Raw genomic sequence first — 21,434 nt, forward strand, 5'->3', positions numbered from 1 at the left:
TCCCCTATTTTTCCATCCAAGACTGCAATTAAAATGATAATCAGTTCGCAGATACAAAACCTTTGTTGAAGCAAAAAGAAAATACTGCATTGATCTACTGTAATCCTACACACTATTCATTGAGAAGAGCTCATTTTTCCACTGTTAGTATCAACAATTTACAAACGTGAACACCAGCAATACATGATAACAACAACAAAGGTAAAGGTTCATCTTCAAGAAAGGGAAAAACAAAAGGTCAAGGTTAAACTGTGAACTTCCGACTCTGGTGCAGCAGATCACTTAAAATCCAAAATAGCAGTGATGAGCTGATAGACTGCCTCCGTAAAAACTCAATGCACTTAGTGCATAAACATACTAAACTGTTTCACCGCTTATTCGACTTCTCCTTGTTGCCTGGAAAAGCCTCCATGTTAGTGATGCAAAACACATAATGTAGAGTTCTAATTTCCAGAATGATAATTTAACTCACCAAAGATATTTGATTTCAACGGCAACCTGATTGATGATCCCTTCACTTTTATTTCTCTAAGTTGCCTGCTTTTACTCGGTTTTTCTACTCTTGCAAGAGCACTGCTACTTTCACCTGTAAGAAGATTGACCCCTTTCTTCACCTTTTCATGATAAACAGCTGGTGGGGCAAGCCTCAACTGAGGCATGTTTTCTATCTTGATCAATCTCTGGTCTTTCTGAAGATTAGTCAAGATGTCGAACTGTAGCACCCAGTTCACGTCTAATGAGTTAGCAATCAATGAAGAGTGCACTGAATACAAAAAAAGATAACGACTTAGCAAAATTACCCTTGAAATTTGTTGATATCCATATGGATTCTCAAATGAATCACTTTCATGTGGGTACAGAGAAGTAGTTCCATGAGATTGCTGAGGTCTTGATCGGGACTTGCTCACTAACCCATTATCTGTAAGCAGTGTCTTATTTCTAGACCTCTGACCTTTCTTCTTAGGCATACAAACAGGGCATCCAGCTGAGCCCCCATGTGACATCTCATTTTCCTGAAGTTCACACTGGAGATGGGTTGCATGACCACAATTGAAAATCCGAATGCTAGAGCTGGAAGAGTTCTTGGTGAGAAGGCAATTGCACAGACAACATAGAAGACTACGGGGAGAGTAACCATGAGAAGCCCCCCTTTTGAGTAAGCTCATGGTATAAAACGTATCATCCTCAATCAATGATTTAGCAGTGTCCTAATATAACAAGAGGAAGTCAGTACAGAAATTACAGAATCAGACTCAAATTCTGGTAAAATTGATGAGTTGCTTTCCAATCGATCTTTTTGTACGTGAAATAAAAGGGGAGTTCATAAATACAACTACGAATTTACTGCATATAACTTGTTTTTAAGTAAATAATGTTTGGACAAAAATGGACAAAAATACCCCTACTTTTATTACATACAACCACAAACATAAAACCACATCTAAAATATATACCCCATAACCCACATTTCCCTCCATATTTCAATCCCACTTTCTTCCATCTTCTTCCAGGTTCCATCATCTTGCTTCTGGTTCTATTCTAGGTTCACCACAACCATTGTTGACTCCAAGCAAGCTCCAGGAGCTCTCACCTCCCTCCATAAACCTAGTCTACATCTGCCTCCGAACTCTCACCTCACACCTCCTAACTCTCAATGGAAACCTCCATTGCTTCCTCTCCCTCCATTGGTAAAAAAGAAGTCTTTGACCCAACATATGGGAGCAATGTGTATTTTGATTGGGAATTGGAAGGTTGTGCGATGGAAATGGAAGTTGACAAGGAAGAGGTAGTCATGGATGTTGTAGTTTCGGAGCCGAAATCGCAGCAAAAGATAACTCATCACTCCTCCATTTTTAACTTGGTTTTGTCCCGACATTGTCAGATTCTAAAACTTGAAATTATGCCAAAATTTCAAACTCTAGAGTTTGAAAATTGAGGACAACATCATATTCTAAAACTCGAAATTCTGCCAAAATTTCAAACTCTGGAGTTTGAATATTGTGGTTATATGTAGGGGTCGGGAAGGACAATTTTGGAAGATCATAGGTATTTTGAGGTTGTTTGTAGCAATTTTTTATAAGATTTGTGGTTTAAGTTAGCAAAAGGCTACATGCAGTAAATTTGCAGTTGCATTTATAAACTCCCAATAAAAGTCAAATGTAAAATTTCCAGTGAAACAGAGGAACAGCCATGCACCACCGACATTGCACCTGAATTTAGGTTTCAACAAGGGAGAACCGTCGAGGTTGTAGGTTAAAATCTAAGGGCAGCGGAAGATTAGAATTCTAGCCAATCTACCCTCCTAGACACCTATAATAGGGACTAAAGTGGGAACAAATTTTAAATCTTCGGTTTCTCTTCAAAGTAGAGTTAAAATTCCATTTTTCTCAAAGCCAGAAAGATTCTTCCTCCATCTTTTAGCAACCAAAGAAAGCACAATAGATAGAATTACTAATGCCTGCTAGAATATTTTCACAATCTTGAGTACAGTTAAAGTAAGAACAATTTAGATTGTACGTAACAGGAGTTAACCAGGCTGCATGAACAATTTAGATTTTAGGTAACAGGAGCTAACCAGGCTACATGACTAGAGAAGGCAAATGTGACAATAAATTGAATACCAAGCTGAACAATAATGAAAGAGGGAAATAGAGGTAGATGTACCAGTATTCTTCTCTCAAAACCATATGTCCCAAGCATTCCCAATATGGTAACTTTAAAATTACCAAATTCCTGGCTACCGTTATCAGAGAGGAGCTTAGACATGATAGCAGGAACGCGAATGTATCCAATCATTCCCTCAACAATCTCTTTGACAAACAGAGAAAACAATTTCCTCAGAATATGAGCACCTTCGTGGGATTTTGAGATCTTCCACTTAATAATGCATGTCTCTTTATCCTCTTGACCACCCGATGACTCGAGTGTTTCAATGCGTGTTTCTTGTTGACAAACCTTTTCATCCTTCAACGATTCCAACAAAGGCTCACAAAACCTGATGTAATCAAACAATCTATTAGCACTGGGAATTTCTCTCTCTCTCTCTCCCCTCCCTCTCCCTTTCTCTCTCTCCCTTTGTGTGTGCGTGTATGTGTGCTGGGAAACCAGAATATGTGTTTTCAAAAGATATTTTGCAATCAGCACCAAACATGTGATTCAAATTTCATGTCTAAAAAAACAAGATGACACGTGATCTTCTCCACATGCTATTCACACATACATGAAACATTATGAACTTTGAAAAGCAGAAAAATTGAGCATATTGGTCATGGTTTTGGGCTTACGAATCAAGTAACTGAAACCAGAGGGATTCTGACTCCTCAGGATCCAATCTAGGAGTGTTACGCTGGCACAGGCCAATACAAGCATGCAGTATTTCACGAATATCATGCACCTAAAAGAGAAAGATAAAAAAAACGTTAACAATCCTGTAACAAATTTCCTTCAAAGAGAAAAAGGAGAAATCCATGCAAACCTCCTTATTTGATACAGTGCTGAAGTGCTCCATACCAGCATCAGGAAGTACATTTTCCACAGCAGTATCAAGTGCAACAAATTTTTCATCAAGTCCAGAAAGAGTAAGGAGGAGAGCGCTCCCAACATCACCAACCCTTTCCCACAAGAATGCAGCAGCATCTATGATCCCATATTCCTGGCACAGCCGTAAACAATGCTCCACCCTATAGCTTTCAAAAGTCTCCAAGAACTTGAGAACTGAACTGCGTTCGTATTGACATAATAGCTGCAAAAGTAACATTCCAAATCCTAAAACTCAATAAGTGCTTCAAGTGGTTTTTGAAATTATGATGTATCAATAAGCTAAAGAGGAAATTGGTGCACAACCTTTCTATAGTGACATTCAAGAAACAACCTGAATAGCTAAACAGTGGATATAACAAAGCACGACGAAGATAATTTACCAATAGCATATTTACGATCAGTTCAAGAGTGTTGGTTGGAGATAGAGTTAACTCTATGATTGATGGCGATAGTGCTGGGAAGGGGGAGAGGAACGATTCTAGTCTGACAAAGGGAGCTTGATTAGCCTCCACCATGTCCACACTCAACAGGCGAGCCCTGTTCTCTTTAGTAAAAGCATTTTTTTTTTTTTTTTGCTCGGCAAAAGAAATTTTATTAATCTTTGAAAAATTAAAAAGATTAAAAAGACAAGGGCACCCGAAATACTTTGAAGTTGCACATATTGCATGTATGACCATGGAACCATGGAATGAGTAGACAAAGAAGTGAGATTTGATTAGCCAACCATTTTGGAAGGATGTAACTTTTAGAACTCAATTCTCAAGAAATAACATAATAAAAATGACATTGTTAAGAAAAACAGATGGTATGGCATGCCTCAATTCAATGACATTAAACACACAATGCAGGCTGACATATATTCTGCCAAGACTGCTATCCAAGCATTCAATTAACTATAGAGCATAGAAATGTGGAAGCATTCACCTCAAGATAAAGCTCAATCATTTCATCAGTTACTAGAACTGGATTGCTACGCAGGAATTTCGGGAAATCAGAGATTCTTTCCAAGTAAGCCTCCACAGACTGATCCCTTACTTTTCTTCCAATTCGAAATCCCATTGTCTCATCTTTTGTTAAACAAGAAAAATTGAGGGTTCCAGCTAAGTGAACCTCAAAGATTGTCTTTAGATAAAGGAAAAGGCTTTTGGGGTGAGAACGCAGTTCAGATAATATATGTTGACATTCTCTACTGAAATGGTGTATAACCAGAAAGAATGCAGCCTCTCTGCAAAAGGTCAGAAACCAAAACCATTCATCAGAAAGATATAAGCTTCACAGCAGAAATCCTATGGATAACCAGCCATATGAAAGCAAGATGGACGATATCAACATGGTCGTCATTCGTCAAAGCATCACCTGCTTAAGGTAATCAGATCTGGCATTCGAAAAATGACTGCTGACCGAAAAGAATCAGCCTCATTGTCACTCAGTTGCTCTAACATATCATTGATATATGAAAAGGCATGAACAGGTTCATTCACGTCTTTCAGGTAGCTATCCAGAGCAGCAATATATTGATGTCTGATGGCATGAATTAAGCCACAAACCTAAATATCAGAATATAATTGAATAAACCGCCTACAATAAGGGTACACATGCACGCACAGACATCCATGGCCCTATGCTTCAACGTAAGAAAGAAAGAATGTGGATGTATACCTGGTAAAATTGAGATCTTTCACACAGGTGTAATACATATGATGCGTCCCAGCCTGTGTCAGGCACTACTTCCAATAGGGCAAGCATCTGCTTCTCTCTTTTTCTGCAAGTATCAGTAGCGTGCATCGGGACACTTGGTGGAAGATTAATGTCAGATGTATAGTACTCGAGAATCCGACTCAATATGGTATTTGAAACGACAGCCTTTTTAGCGGAAATGTAGTATGCAATAAACTCAAAAATATGACCTATGTCTTTCTCTGAAGGCCAAACTTCTGCCAAGTCACCATCACCACTGCTGACAGACTTGTCTGCTTGGTAGGTGCCCTTGCCAAGAACATGAATAAGAGCATCTACCGTTTTTTGGACCATAACATTTTGTCCCACACCCACTGAGTCATTTTCTTTTTCAGCCTCCAAACTTTCATTGGCTGAATCACACAAGGGATAGCCACGTTTTGGAATGTCATCGTCAACAAATGCACATCTCAAAACTTCTAAGGTAGCTTCAGTATCCAACTCTAAGAAATGATAAAGGTACGGGTATGCTGCTGTAGACAAGAAGCTTGTAACTACGCATGAATTTGGAGCATTTGAAGCATCTAATAGAAACTGCAGAAGTTCTGTCCTAAGAGACGGCAAGCGTAGAGAGGGAAGAGTTCCATGTCCTGCAAAAAGAGATACTTAAATTCTGAATCTTTTCCTAATCAGTCCATGATGTTTTACCTCCAAAAAAGGAAAACATGACAGAGATTAAGCAGTACAAGTTAGACAGCAACATAATACACAGAACCCAATCATTTTAAACATTGACATGCAAAATGAAAAAAGAGTTTTTTTTGTTTTTTTTTTTGCTTTTATCCCCTAAACTATTCACATTTTGTCCACTTCGTCCCGAAACTACTAATTTGACAAATTTATCCCCTCAAGTTTCTAATTGCTTCCTATTTCGTCCAATCGTTAACGGTGGTTAACATTTTGGACAGAAATCTGTCACGTACGATCAGAACCCAAACGTTAGGGGCAAATTTGTCATTCCACCACTCACATTCATCTCCACCACCTGATCATCTCTACAACTATTTACTATTCACCTTGCTTCCTTTATTCCCACCGCCGCCACCACCCTCCTCCCCAAATTCATCCCTCTCAAATTTCAGAATCTTACAACACCCTCCCTCCTCATCGCCGTCGCCTCTGGTCTCATCCAACATGATTATGGAGATTTTTCATTGCCAGCCAAATGCTCCACCTCTTTGACTAATCAAAGCCTATGAATTACTCCACTCCCCAACTGGAGGATAATGAACAGTAGCCCACAACTTATACACGAGAAAATGGTCTCAGCAATTCGAACCATAAGTGGGACGAGCCCAGATCGAACCTCCAATCATACAGGGCTCCTGTTTTCACACCCATGATTGGAAACTGGATTTCTAGCCGTAATTGGGACGAACCCAGATCAAAAAATAGATTCTTTGTCAACACCCAGTAATCGGATTTTGAGTTTTCTCACGTAAATAATCTGTTCTGTTACTGATACATACTACCTGCAAAGTGCACAAACAGCCGCGGTGCTGTTGTTCGTATTGTTGCCGCTGAGCGGAGAGGAGGAAAAGGGGGGCGAAAATAAGGGCCAGCGGCCATGGCCACTGCTGTGAGTGGCAGTTGTGCGAGGCAAGGGAAAGAGGAGAGAGTAGAGAGGAGGGAGGAGAGAGATTACGCAAGGGCAGGAGAAGAAACAATGTGCGGCGAATGAATGTGTACGGCAGGGAACGCCAGTCTCTTTTCTACTGTTTTCCTTTTCTTTCCTTTTTGTTTCTCTCTCTCATTAGATGTTGTGAGCGGTGGAATGGCAAATTTGGCCCTTTCGTTTGGGTTCTGGTTGCACGTGATAGACACGTGACATGTTTTCCGTCCAAAATGTTAAACACTGTTAACAATTGGACGAAATAGGAAGCAATCAGAAACTTGAGGGGATAAATTTGTCAAATTAGTAGTTTAGGGACGAAGTAGAGAAAATGTGAATAGTTTAGGGGACAAAAGCAAAAAAAGAAAAAAAAAAACCTCATGAAAGAAATAATGTGTCACACCCACAAATAGTTCAAGAGGTTTTTTCTGCTCTGCATTTTACGATTACTCTACACCACCCCATCAAAATCCACCATTTCCCCTTTCACTACTGGTCATGCTAGAAAGAACCTTAGATCTTCAAAGATGAGCTGTTCTCAAATTTCAAACTGCAAATGGTAAACACTATGAGTAGTCAATAAACAAAACTTCTTGATTTTCTTGAGCAGCATCAGTTTCAAAAGACACTAGTGGATTGAAGCCTATAGTTCAGGCTCCACCCCTGGGTTAAAAGCTCAAAACCCAGTCCAGTCTCCTTGACCTTATTTTTTTGTATAAGTAAATAATTATATTAGCAACCAGGCATTAAGGGATTGCCGCCCATATGCAAAAAAAGGTTGAAGACAAAAAGGCCCTATACACCACCACCATGTGAATTGAAATGTACAAACCAATCTAAAAACTGATACGAGATGGATTATGGATTACATTCTCTTTTCTCCCAGCTATACAAGCTATTCACCAAAAAACTTTGAAGTCTAACCAACGAATTTTCTCTTCCTTCAAAACATCTTGAATTTCTCTCTCGCCAAATAACCCACATCAAGCAAAGAGGAACCATGGCCCAAACACGTTGTCTACTCTTCCCAACTCTAACGCCCCTCCACGCAATTAAAAGTTCCACTACATTCCTTGGCATAGCCCATCGCAACCCAAACCATGACAGCACCAAGCACCATAGCTCCCATGCCAACGCACAATGAATGAGGAGTTGATTGACCGTCTCCGCACCCCTTTTGCACATACAGTACCAATTAACAATGATTCTCCACCTTCGAATCAAATTGTCTAGAGTAAGAATCTTGCCTTGGACCGCACACCACACAAAAAAACTCACTTTCAAAGAGTCATAGTTTTCCAAATTGCTTTCCAAGGAAGAGATGTATTACCACTTCCACATAAGGATTGGTAGTAGGATTTCACCTAAAACGATCCTGATTTAGACAACTTCCATCACATGTCGTCCATGAGCATTATACACTCTAGCAAGCAAAGAAAACAAATCCTCCTCCTCCCAATCGCGAATGTCCCTCCGTAACTAAATGTCCCAAACTGTAGCCCCATCACTACTTTGAAGATAATTAGAAACAGATGCCTCCCTGTCACAAGTCAAACGATAAATACTCAGAAAGGCATCTCGAAGGCTCACATCCCCACACCACACATGATCCCAGAACTTCACCCTTCTCCTATAGCCAACCACCATATGAGTATTCTTTGCAAAGGCATCCCACCCATTCATGATACCCCTCCAAAGTGTCACACCATAGGGCATGCTCACAGTGATTACCCATCCACATCCATACTTTGCTATCACCACCTTCCTCCACCATCTCTCCTTTTCACATGCAAATCTCCAAAGCCACTTACTCAACAAAGCTTGATTGAATAATTTTAGCTTCCTCACTCCCAAACGTCCCTTTCTAATGGAAACACAAACCGCATCCCAATCAACTACATGGTACTTAAACTCTTCCCCCACTCCTCCCCAAAGAAAGTCTCTTTGTATCTTCTTAAGTCTCTTAGCAACTAAAACTGGGATGACGAAGAGACACATAACATAAGTGGGTAAACTTGAGAGCGTACTTTTGATTAAAGTGAATCTACCTCCTTTTGGAATATGTTGGTGCTTCCATTCTGCCAATCTCTTTTGAAATCTTTCCATAACTGTATCCCAAGCTTGCTTTGATTTGAAGGATGAACCCAATGGCAAATACGACGTTGTTACGCCGGTAATGGAGCCACCCTACAACCCAAAACCTGAGCAAGAGCACCAATATCCTCCACCGCTCCTACTGGGATCATCTCCGACTTTTCCAAATTTAACTCCAAGCAGAACACCGCCTCAAAGCAGAAAAGGACACACCTAACATAACCCACTTGTGTCGGGTCCACATCGTAAAATACCAAAGTATTGTCAGCATATAGAATGTGCGACACCATCAGACCCAAACCATCCTCTCTTCCCACCTCAAAACCTTGTAGAAAACCTCCTTGCACCGCTTTCTGAATCAACCGAATGAACACCTTATTGGAGAATAGTTCTCCTTGGCGGGATGAGTTTCCTCAACGATTCAATGCAGCCCCCTTGTTTGCCAGACAAGGTATTTCTCCGGCTGCCCAAGCTCATACTGGTGTGCACACCACTGAGGCAGGTGTTAATGATAAGTGGCAGAAGAAAGACCACGCGTCTAGCATGAAAGGGCTGGTGATTCTGTCATACCTGGCAACATGTTATTCACTTATTCCCTGAGAAGACAACTGCACCTAACTATGCAAATACCTATGGTTTGGGCCTTCTCAATCTCTTCATTGGCCCATACTCACAACTCACCTAATCATCCCAACATCTTATCTGACCTGGAGCCTATACCCGTTTGGAAAGCAACTCTTACAGATGTAAACTACGACCTTAGCCAACATTTCAAGCTTCCCACAAAACTAATCATGTTGTCATCAATTCTCTTAAGCGTACTTAGGCTCACTCTGAAGACGATTCAAGTAATTGGCAGCCACATAATAGAACTAAATCATTTTCTTAATCATAGCAGGTTCATCCTCCTGCAACAGTTCCTGTTTGTCAGTTCATGGATGATTATGACACTTATTTGCAGGGAGAGCTCTGCTAGAAAGCCATCATGGTGCAGCAGATGGCAATTGGCACTTGGGATTTGAGAAGCTTGAGCTATTGTGGTTGAATGGTTCCTAAGAGTGTTTACAGAGATGATCAATAATATTTCTATAGTCCAACTTCAGTTCCCTAATGTCAGTAAGGCCAGCATCATGTCTCCTGTTTTTTCGTTTGTGGAGCTCAATGTTCAATCAGTATTGTGAGGCTTTTTTAAGGTGCGGAACTTTACCCAAAATAATTTCTTCCCTAACATGTATTGTAGAAAAAGCAGATGATCTTTCAATAACAATAATCCACACCGACAAACTTTGAGCTTAACACCGCAAGGGAGTAGAAAGTCAACACAGAAAATCATCCAGGAAAAATTCTCAAAGTGAAAAATCAAGAAATTATCATCTTTGAAAGAGACCAGGCATCACCATTTGAATCCATTTTAAAATATATATATATATTTGGTATATACCTCCTTTGTCATGAAGATCTACCATATTCGATCAATCAATTCAATTTTTCATAACCACCTAAAAATTTCCATTACTTGCAAATTAATCAAACATTACAAGAATATGAATTTCAAGATCCTATTGCATCAATTGCCCCATTGGATAAAGAAAATACTAGCTATAAGCCAAGCTAAAATATGGAATATTATCACTTGGAGGAGATCGGTAACTGTATCTTAAAGCGATACCATACCTGGTGGAAAAGCAAGACCAGAAAAGCAGTACTTCAGGTAAACAAGCATCCGGTACCTGTTTCCACAGGCCATGACAGTTCAATAATCACTCTGAAATTATTAAAATTTAAAAAATAAAAAAACATAGTGTACGAACATAGCCTTTCATCAAAAATTTCTCATATGAAGGAGGGAAAAATCTTTTGCATGTAATAATCACAAAACAGTGCGAAGTGAGCATCTATACAAGGCAACTAGGCCATGGTAGGATTTCATTGCCAGAGATTCTACTACCTAAAGCACCACACTGACAGGCCAGATCATGGCTCAGCAAGAATTATATCGGCTAAAGGCAAAGCTGCAAGAAAGTCAGCAGATTGAAATTAAGTGGATTCAATTCAACAGTGCCCCAAGTGCAGCCTACTTTTAACCTGGTGACCGAACGTTGGATAGCTGGTATAGGTACTCCAAGGAACCATGAAGCGAAATCCCACATCACTTGGGTACCAAAAGTCCAAAATAATATGAAGAATATAAGTGTGAGGGCACCCTCACTTCAATAGCTAGCTTTTGCGGTTGAGTTCTACCCAAGACCGTGTAACATTGTATCAGAGCCGGGTATGCCAAGGATGGGTAAGCTGCGTCTCCCTGGCCTACACGCAGCAGGTACTACCAAGTGCCAAGTGAGCATGCTGGGCGTGAGGGAGGGTGCGAAGCAAAGTCCCACATCGCTTGGGTACCAAAACAGTATGAAGAATATAAACGTGAGGGCACCCTCACTTCAATAGCTAGCTTTTGGGGTTGAGTTCTACCCAAGATCGTGTAACATGAACTAGCACAACAATTTTGGCAGCACACAAGAAGAAAGTTGACTTCTAGCTGGCAATGGATTTTTTTTTTTTTTTTTTTTTTTTTTTTTTTTTTGGGGGGGGGAGGGGTGTTGTGAGGCTCAACCCTGCATTGCTATAATGTACTACCTACCAAACTGCACATTTACATATGCAAAAAACAGGGGAACAGCCAGGTAAAATGGCCAAACATATTAGCAAATTAAGAAGAAAACTTCAGCGTAAAGCTCACCCCTGCATTGCTATAATGTACTACCTACCAAACTGCACATTTACAAATGCAAAAAACGGGGGAACAGCCAGGTAAAATGGCCAAACATATTAGCAAATTAAGAAGAAAACTTAAGCGTATCAAACAACATACCCAAGGGCGGCAGCAGTTTCTCTTTCGCTATTTTGAAAAACAATCAGCAGCTCTTCTAATGGTGCCCTGAAATCATCTAAACCCCTATTAAACAGGTATACAAGTGCACCATATAATCTGTGCTCCCGACATAAACGGACAACCTGCAAGACAAGTTACTAAAAATTAAAAACTAATCACGAGGAATATCAAGAATTATCAAGCACAAACCAGGAGAAAAGAGAAGACGAAGAATATGATGAATGATAGAAGTTAGTGCGAAAGGTTTTGATACAGGCCACTATGAGAAATACGTCGTGGTAGTCGGGAAGCTTTATGTTCTATCTCTACAAGGAGTGTCAGGCTGATTAAATTATCAAAGGGCAATTTCCCCAAGCAAGTAAAAAAGGGAAAAGTTCATTTTACCCCCTTATTGGTAAAGGCCGGGTGTACTCTGCGAGATCTAACCTTGACCACATAACCACCATGTGCTATATGGATCAAAGTGCATTGTCGGGTTCTGTTAACATAATAAATACAAGTCTAAATTGGCCGTTAATGCCACGACGGCTTGTTTTACAGTAGCTACCACACAAGAGGGGTATAAGAGAAAGAGGATAAAAGTGGATCGGTCAATCTGTTGTGGAAATAGAAAGAGAAAGTGGTGAGAGAGGGGCTAAAGAGAAGATAATGAATGCAAAGAGAGTAAACGGTGAATTTCAAGGGTAATGTTGTCAAATAACATAATTGTTTGAGGCACTAAAAAAAGATGTCGTGGCTTTACCAGTCTCCTAAACAAAATCCAGCAATTCATCTCAACACCTATAGGCTCCGTTGTTGAACATTAATAAGGGAATGGGCACTGCAATTTTAAAATTATTTTGGGAACATAACTTGTTCTCTTCTTTTCTTCAGCTTCATTTCTAGATTATTTTGTGTAGATTTTTGAATTGATTCTTTGCATTATTGTGTTTCTTGTTTAATTGTCTGCGTTTTCTTTTTATCTTGATTGATTTACATCTCTTTGCAACAAGTCAATGAGATGAATACATAATAGCAGAAGTGGATTTTATAGCTCTTCTCTCTAAAAGTTTGTTTGTTTTCATGCTTTGATTTGTTCACATAGATGTCTTCCAAGGAAAAGAATATCAAGGGGCTGTTCTTAAGTCTCAAAGGAGGATAATTTTGTTCTTCAATTGTCAGGGGTGATATAGATAGATGTACAGATAGATGCATGTACATAGTTATAAACAAACCAAACCAAACCGAACCTTGTATCCAATCCATTGGGGTCGAATATACATACTTAAACACGTGTAGTTGTATATACGAGGGATGAGAAGATGATTGAAAATCCAGGCTGCATGTGTGTGTGTGTATAAACGAATGGGGTTGGGGGTAGGAGAAGAGAGAGAGTAGTGTGTATAAACGAATGAGGGTGAGTAGAGAGAGAGTCGTGGGATGAAGAAGAAACAGAGATGGTATTGGGTCTAAGGGTATTTTGGTCTTCTGTCATAGGAGGGAAATAGTGTTTCACGTGTTTCATTGGAGATTGAGTGTGCCTTACACAGACTAGTAACATGGATGTAAAATGTGATGGTGCACTTTGATCCATATAGCACGTGGGGTTCATGTGGTCAAGGAAAAATGTCAGGGGGTGTAAACCCCACCCGGACTCTACATGGACTTTTTCCTATATTACATATTTACGTCATATATGTATAACGTATGTATGTAAATTCTGAAGGGAATCTAGGTCAAGATAGATATGAAGGTCTATTCAGAGATGCCAGAGGCTCTGAACCAACGCATATCACGGAATGTGTCAAGCAGCATATTTGGGAGGCTAAACTTTGGGGCCTTCATGAAGGATAACAATTATTCTTTGAAGATTCCAAGTTGAGATATACTCCAATTCAAAAATTCTGAACTGGTAACTTGTGGGAGCTGGAGATAACCTTAGCTTCACCTTTTAGCACTGGTGGTGGACGTAGAGCCATGTTACTTCTAGACAAGCACACCCTAAGGGAGGGGAACAATGTGAATATAGCGAACTTCTAGTAATGCTGGACAACACCAGATAAGCTGGCATGCTTGCTTGAGGCTGATGTTACAGAAGTTTTCAGAACGATATAGTTCTTGTTTTATTTTAGATATTTTATATTCTAAAATAAAAAATATTAGAGAAGCCCGTATTGGTGCGCATACATATTTAAACTCTAGAAAATAACAATTGTTTTCAGTCGCAGATTTTTGTAAATGATAAGTATTAGAGAAAATTTTGAGTCAATTCTTCATCAATTATCCTCCGGTTGCCGAAAATTTTCTCTTTTCATTGGTATCTTCTTGTGTTTCTTTGGGATTCATTTACTTGAGAGACCTGATCCCAATTGGGAACGTGATTCCTCGTCAACGGGAACGAGGTTCTTGTTAGATTCTTACTTTGAGGCCCAGGAGCAAAGTTCTAGAGTGGATTCATCAACCCCAGTTGGAGGATCTTGTAGTTAAGGACACAATACTTGATAGAGCCTAAAGGATTGATGGTTTGCACAATATCACCAACGTATCATAAACCTTATTACATATGCAACACAAACATTTTGCCATATCCTCGTTGTAACAAGACAATGAGGATAACAAGACAACTATTATATCCTTTATTTGTCTCCATGCTTCGTCAATACTAATAAATCGATATTCATCAATTCATGATAATATATGGCACGAGCTGTGAAAGGACAAATGGAATATGACCTGATTGAAGTCCAAGGAAGAAATATCCATATGGAGAACGCATTGTTCAACCCGCTGCAACCAACCTTTTGTGCTATAATGCTCCACCAGTGCTTGCATAATCTTCGCAGCAGAAAATGCAGGAAAAAAAGTAACAGATTAACATAGAAAATGCAGTCTATACCTTAGTTTCTGCAAGATCCAAACGCGTCAAAAGTAAGCAGTACCTCAGGAGGTAGGGATCCAAGCATGTCTTTCAATATATATGGCTCCAAAAGCTCTAAAAATGTATCTGTGCAAGAAAAAGAAATATTGACAAATGTACGAAAAAAGAGTTAGCGTACCACTTGTTTAATTATAAAAGGACATGCCAACATATCTGGCAATATAAAAGGAAGAGCTTATAATGCACTAAGAATTGAAGTGTGGCCAAATACCATCTGTTTATTTGAATCTCTAACACTCTCAAGGTACAAAAGGCAACTATGTGTCGATGAGTATACTCTTCGTTGATGCATAAGGCAGCTATACAATGGTAAAATATCTTGGAAGAAGTGTGTGGTAAAACTGGAAAGCCACATTAGACATATACACAACAAATTGCTTATTCCCAAAGAAAAATTATGAAGAAGCTTATCTAAAATCACTTCAAGCCCCGACATCTTCCCTTTTACAGTGTTTGGGAAAACAAATTAAAAAAGGAGGTGACGATAAGAACTGTCATGTGCAATGTAGATTACTAACTTCGCCTCTCTTTTTCCATAGGCAGTACTAGTTTTGCCAATTTGAATAGTTTTGTTTGTCTTCAAGGTCATTCAGAGGATAAAGCGCTCAAAACAAAGTTTCACACTAAGAAACACTAGCTCAGCAAAGTATTCCTTTATCCTTCTTTTGATAAGAACAAGAAAGTATGATGAACTTGTGTTACTTCTACAAGTTGTTTCCTATAGTATCCAGCACCTTTTATGAGAACTGAAACTGGGATAATGTTCCCATTTTGAGGAAAGGTAAATTTGACGCAGGTTAATGTTATCATTTGTATTCATATTCAGTAAGAATTGGGGAAATTGTCAATATTTAATGAGGATCATAGCGGTAAGTATGGTGCCAAGGATGTCTGAAGAAAATCTACACTGTGTCATGGGAATTTACCCTTCAGCTACGAATAAATATGAAACAGTTTTATGCTCTCATGTTTGGTGAATTCATCTCCCTAGGTAAGACAGTAACCAAAATATTTGAGAACCTATCCGTAGTTTGATCAGAACATTGGTCCTCAATGAGTTTTAAACTGTAACTCATTATCTGCAATTCATAAAGAACATGTACCAGAGATCTCCCCAACTTTTATGAATTAGTCCTAGGATATACCTCTATGTTGAACAGCCGCAAATTTGGAAAGAATTTCATCGAAGAGGACGTCAGTTCTATTGATATGAACACAGAATTCAACTGCAACACCACCAACACGAGTAAACTGCTCATTGATCTCTGAATGGACAGAACATGCTTTGCTCTCTGAGTCGTCCAATTGTTCAAGCTTTCCAATTTGGTTGCAGAAGGCCACTGATATATAGGAAAATACTTCATCAACATACGACAAGAGCAACTCCACTAGGTAGGGCATAATTGCCTCCTGTACGGCATCCAGGGTTCTAGGAAGGTCAATAACACCATGGGCTTGACCATCATAAAGCGTCATTGCCATGTTCAATGCACCCATCCAGTCACCTGCTTTCCGCAAAACTTGAATCCGCTCCTTCCATGGGAGAAGGCGGCAAACAATTAGATGCATAGGCCCGAGTACATATATAGAAGCTCCTCTTACAGCTATACACTTGTGATAAGCTTTCTCAGGGTTTCCAAAGAGATTTGTGAACTGGGTATGATAAGCAACAAGATCATCTCCTCCAGAGCCATCAACAGCAAAACTTGTCTGGTGAATCACAGTTCCATCTTTTGCATACAAAAAAAGTTGACCATTTGATGTGAGAACCACCAACATCTGAACAAACAGAATTATCCCTTCAATTTTCATGAAGATAAAAACCAGAGAAACTAGTGATGCATGCAGAGAAAATAACACTGAAAGATCCAACATCCAATGTACTTGATACTCCATTAAAAGATCAACCAGACAAGCAGAACAACAAAATTCACAACGAAAAAGTTTACCTGGTCATCCAACCATGCTACCCCTATCGCTGAGCTTTCAAGGGTCCACTTCCCATATATTTTCAATTCTGATTTGACCAATTTTGCAACCTGAACTTTCCGATCCCAAGCAATTGCAAGAAGTGAAACTTTTTCTGATGCTTCCACAGGAATATTGTCTATAACGATGTCAACATCCATATCTCAGAACACTCACAGTATGAAATTTCATGAATTGTGGGGTAGGGTAATGATACATACCAGTGGAAGAACCATGTTGCTGCCCCATACATTTCCAGGCAGTGTAAGGCATGGAACCCTCACGAACACCATCAGGCTTTGGAAGTTGAGCATAGACCACCACGCTAGGACTCACCCTTGCCTGTAGTGAACATCTGTGGCATTAACGTAGCAAACAAGAAAACAGAAATGCACCTCTTTAATAGTAAAAATGTTTTATAATGCAATCTTCTGAACCATCATACCACCAGAGCACTTTGGTAAGTGGCAAATACGACCACCCCTTCTTCAACTGAGGAAGACTTTTCGTTCAAGAGTTTCCGACTAGAATCTGCCCCAAGCACACCACCCATCATGCTACCAATAGTACTGCTTGAACCTGTAGTGTTGGCTGTGTTGGCCTGGGAGGACATCAAAGCACCTCCACAACATTCATCAGAAAGCAGTGGAGAAGCACATAATACTTTGCCCGTTGTTCGTCCATCAAGAAGACACTGTTTCAGTAAACATAAACAAACTATGCAATCTGATATATAATCTCTTCACTCAGTTTCAAACAAGCATTTTAAAAGACAACACTCTAAAGAGGCATATAGTTGGGACAAGAAAAATTGGAATTACCGTTGTACTGAAGGAAAATCTATTGAGCCATGGAACCACTGAGAAAGTAATCAACCAAACCAAACCCTTACTATCACCACTAACTAGCCTAAACTGCCGAGTAACTTGAGAATCATGTCCCAGATATAACATATGTACAACAGGTGCATCATGTATACCAGTAACAACTTTTAAGGCGGATCCCTTCTGCACATCCCAAACAGTTACACGCCCATCACAATAACCTGCAAAGAGTAAGTCTCCCAGCTGATTGAAGCACAAAGATGTTACTGGAGAATGAGAATTATCCCCTTGTAATCCAAGCATCAGCATCTGGCATAGATTTAAACATAGCTTATCAGGAGAATAGCTAATTCTATTGAAGTACATAAAACACACTCAACATACTAAGGGAAGTTTGTACAGCTGAGACTGCCCACGTAGTAAGGGAAGTTTGTTGCAACTTTTAGCTGTGTTAAACAATCAACTTTATTATCCTCTCAGGTGCATAAGGACTGACTGCATTTGCAATTTTACCCACAGAACTGTGTAGCCATTAAAGACATCTTTTTCAGAGCAATTCCTAAGCGATGCAAAATTAAAGCTCGCAAGCCTGATCAAAGAAGAAAAAGAAAATAAAGGTAAAGAGCAAAAGGATTTACAAGCAACCTTTGCATCCATGTTGTCAGCACAATGAGGAGAGTATTTACTGGGCACAACAATAACCACCCCTTTAGACATTCCCACAGCAATGTAGTTGAGATGAACTGTCACGACTTGAGGGGATCCCTGATCCCGCCTGAATGCCTGAGATGAGATGGTCCGAGTGATAGTGTTGTTTGCATAAACATCGAAGTATCCCAGGGCAGTAGACCCCCTCCGTACACCCTCAAGCCTCATTGGTTGAGCAGCAATATCATTTTCCATATCCAAACCAATGAAGGCATGTTTCTTTTCAATTTCTTCAGCTAATTCAAGGGGCTTCAAGGACGCATGTGATTTCTTTTGTGTCCTTTTATTACCCCTCTTGCTCTCCCATTGACTAATTATGTCCTCATCCAGGTCCATAACATCATTCCTATAACTGGTGTCTTCTCCGGTAAGACTCGCTCCACGTCTAGAAAAAGGCTTCGCCTTGTCAATTTCAGATGTTTCGACCATTACAATTGGCAATTCATCCTCAAAATCTATTCCGTCGTGAGAAGAATCGATCCTCTTGTCGGCAGTTTCAGTAGCCTCAGCAAACTCAGAAATAGCACCATTATTCTCATCCCATGATGAAGATGGAACTTGGTCATATTTAAAGCCATTGGTAACAGACATTGTGGTGCTATCTTCCAAATGCAACTGCTCTTCATGGTTAACACGAGATAGGATGTATGGATCATCTATATGGGGGCCTGGTGAAACTTCCTGTGAATCAATTACAACGCTTGGTTCAAGGGCAAAAACTCTGCCAACCCTCAGCTCACTCGAAGTCTCCCCAATTGTATCACCTTTCCCCGATATTTCAGGTGTAACATCCACCTTAGAATCAGCAGCTTCCGCAGCTGCAGATTGATAATTATCCCATGGAACATCATTTTCTTGGACTAATTTCCCATCTGGGTGACTGATTTCAGGAGCGAAGCTATCCAAGCCATCATTGGAAACAACTTGAGCTTTAGAATCCAATTCTTGACTGCCAAGAACGCTACTAATAAGTAAAGTAGCGCTGCTGCTGCTGCTGCTGCTGCCAGCTCTTCTGGATTTAAGCGCAGCAGCGTGCGGAGTGGGAGTGGGACGCGAAGCCGCCACAGCAGCAGCGAGTGCAGCACCCGGCTTCTTCACAGTTGAGCGAACGCCGCTTCCAAACAAGAGCGGCAAGGGGCGCAAAGCAAGCCCCCGACCTAGAGATAAAGAATTGGCCGAGAATTCACCCGATTCCACCCGGGTAGAAGACGAACTAAACTTAACTCTGGAGTCTGGGAGGGTTTTAGGGCTAATTACGGAGGAGGAGGCGTCGTTGACATCTTCTTGATCAGAAGAGGAACGAGGGCGATAAAGGAAGGACTGATTCAAGGAAGGAGGTGAGGAGGAGGAATCGGAGTCGTTGAGGATTTCATCGACTGTTCGATGATGAGAGATGGAACGAAGCCGGTCGTCGTCGTCGTCGCTAGTACTCTGTGAAGCCAGAAAGGCATCGAGATCGAGCTCCATTTCCCCTTCAAGTGATGGTCTGATGAGCTGCCGAGTCATCTCCCAGAGACTTTCTTCCACGGAACGCAGGTATTCATATTGATAACAGACCCCAACATATCCTAGTTTTACCAGTTGGTGGACATCGTTTCTCTTTCATTTAGTATATTTGGAACCTAGAACTGCGGAGAAACGGACAATATAATTCTAATAAAGTAAAAAGAATATATTAGGCATCCTGCTTATAGGGTGGATTTGGCTTAAAAGTTAAATACTAGTTTTTTTTTTTTTTTGTCTTTATTTTAAAAAAAATTATATTTGTTTGTTTTGCGTCAAATTGTTGTGACTTATTGATTCGTTTCCGCGAGAGGAATCAGAAAAGTAAAAAATTTTAATCAAAACTCATAATTTTTTGAATAAATACAAAAATAAATCAAAAAGTGTGCAAAAAAAATTCAAAGAAAGACAAATAAAAAATAAGTTACTTTATTTTTCAATCCAAACCCATCCTTAGAGTATCCACAATGCTATAATCAAAAGTAAAGAGTTTTTTAAGTTACTAATGTTTGTGCAAAATATGGTTTACAATGCTATAGTTAAGTTGAGTATCCACAATGCTATAATCAAAAGTAAAGAGTTTTTAAAGTTAATAATGTTTGTGCAAAATATGGTTTACGATGCTATAGTTAAACTTAATAACCTCCTTAGAAATAATCAAATTTTGGACTTTAGATAACCAAAACTGGCAATCTTTTAACAATATCCAAATTTAATAGACCATGCGTATTCTCAATCAAATACACCAATCATTATACAAAAATGTTTCTTTAACCCTACATATTCTCAATCAAATACACCAATTATTATACAAAAATGTTCTATCTCTCTTCCTTTTTTCTCTCTTTCTTTTTAACTATATTTTTGTAAAAAAACTATTTTCTAAAAAAAATATAAAATATTTTTTTTGTAGGAAATATATTTTTTAAAATAGTGAAAAAAGTTTCAAAAACTATTTTCTATTTCTAGTAAATAATTTTTCTTAGTTTCAAAACTATTTTCTACTGTTCACAGTTTTAGTTTTTTGTAGTTTGAGAAGATGATGTGATAAGTTTTGATGTGACAACTTTTGTTTATCAATTTTTAATTATAGCATTGTAAATACCCTTATAAACTTATTTAGGTATCTATATTAAAGAGAATTTGAATACTTATATTCTCATCTTCAAAATATGCTATTGGCCCATTTTACCCCATCCATATATTAATACTAGAGCATGTTTGAAGATCATGTTTGATGATTGGCCAATCAAAATAAAGAAATATATTCATGTTTGAGTACGATTGGTCTTCATTGTAAAACATGCTACAATATTTTCGTAACATACCAAACGTTAAAGATGAACATTTTTGTCCATTACTAAAACAGTTACATGTACTTAGAAACGGGATTTATTGCACAAGTACTATACTTACATTTCCCATAAAAGTGGAATGGAATACTGAAGTTAATGCATTCCTATCATATGCCCTAGGGGCATACATTGACGGACCCTATTTCCCACATTTCTAGCCAATGTGAAATACAAAACCCTTCTGTTATCCAAAATGACAACCAAAAGGAGGGTGAATAGGGTTGCTAAAGCCAATAAAGATTATCTTTAACAATCTTTTAATCAAAACAATATGAGTAAGTAAAAGAAA

At 39.2% G+C, this 21,434-nt stretch overlaps 1 protein-coding gene across 2 annotated transcripts; it reads right to left on the minus strand.

Moving 5' to 3' along the window:
- Positions 1-7: 7 nt before the first annotated feature.
- LOC131334371 (uncharacterized) lies at positions 8-19,914 on the minus strand. Of its 2 annotated transcripts, XM_058369349.1 has the most exons (19): positions 18,225-19,911; positions 17,577-17,888; positions 17,201-17,449; positions 16,977-17,097; positions 16,737-16,894; positions 15,933-16,566; positions 14,789-14,853; positions 14,583-14,684; positions 11,850-11,992; positions 10,658-10,713; positions 5,200-5,867; positions 4,897-5,087; positions 4,465-4,765; positions 3,476-3,742; positions 3,285-3,394; positions 2,665-2,995; positions 801-1,208; positions 473-713; positions 8-396 (listed from the first exon to the last, which is right to left on the minus strand). In XM_058369349.1, the coding sequence occupies exons 1-19, from the start codon at positions 19,791-19,793 to the stop codon at positions 368-370; spliced, it is 5,955 nt and encodes a 1,984-aa protein (XP_058225332.1). In that variant the 5' UTR covers positions 19,794-19,911; the 3' UTR covers positions 8-367. The 2 variants fall into 2 exon arrangements, 1 of the variants encoding a protein (XP_058225332.1); XR_009202142.1 differs by lacking the exons at positions 8-396; positions 473-713; positions 801-1,208 and having other exon boundaries at positions 2,953-2,995; positions 3,511-3,742; positions 18,225-19,914.
- Between the last annotated feature and the right edge of the window lie 1,520 nt (positions 19,915-21,434).

The sequence above is a fragment of the Rhododendron vialii genome, chromosome 7a (genome assembly GCF_030253575.1).
Source record: "Rhododendron vialii isolate Sample 1 chromosome 7a, ASM3025357v1".
In the NCBI taxonomy this organism is placed as follows: domain Eukaryota; kingdom Viridiplantae; phylum Streptophyta; class Magnoliopsida; order Ericales; family Ericaceae; genus Rhododendron; species Rhododendron vialii.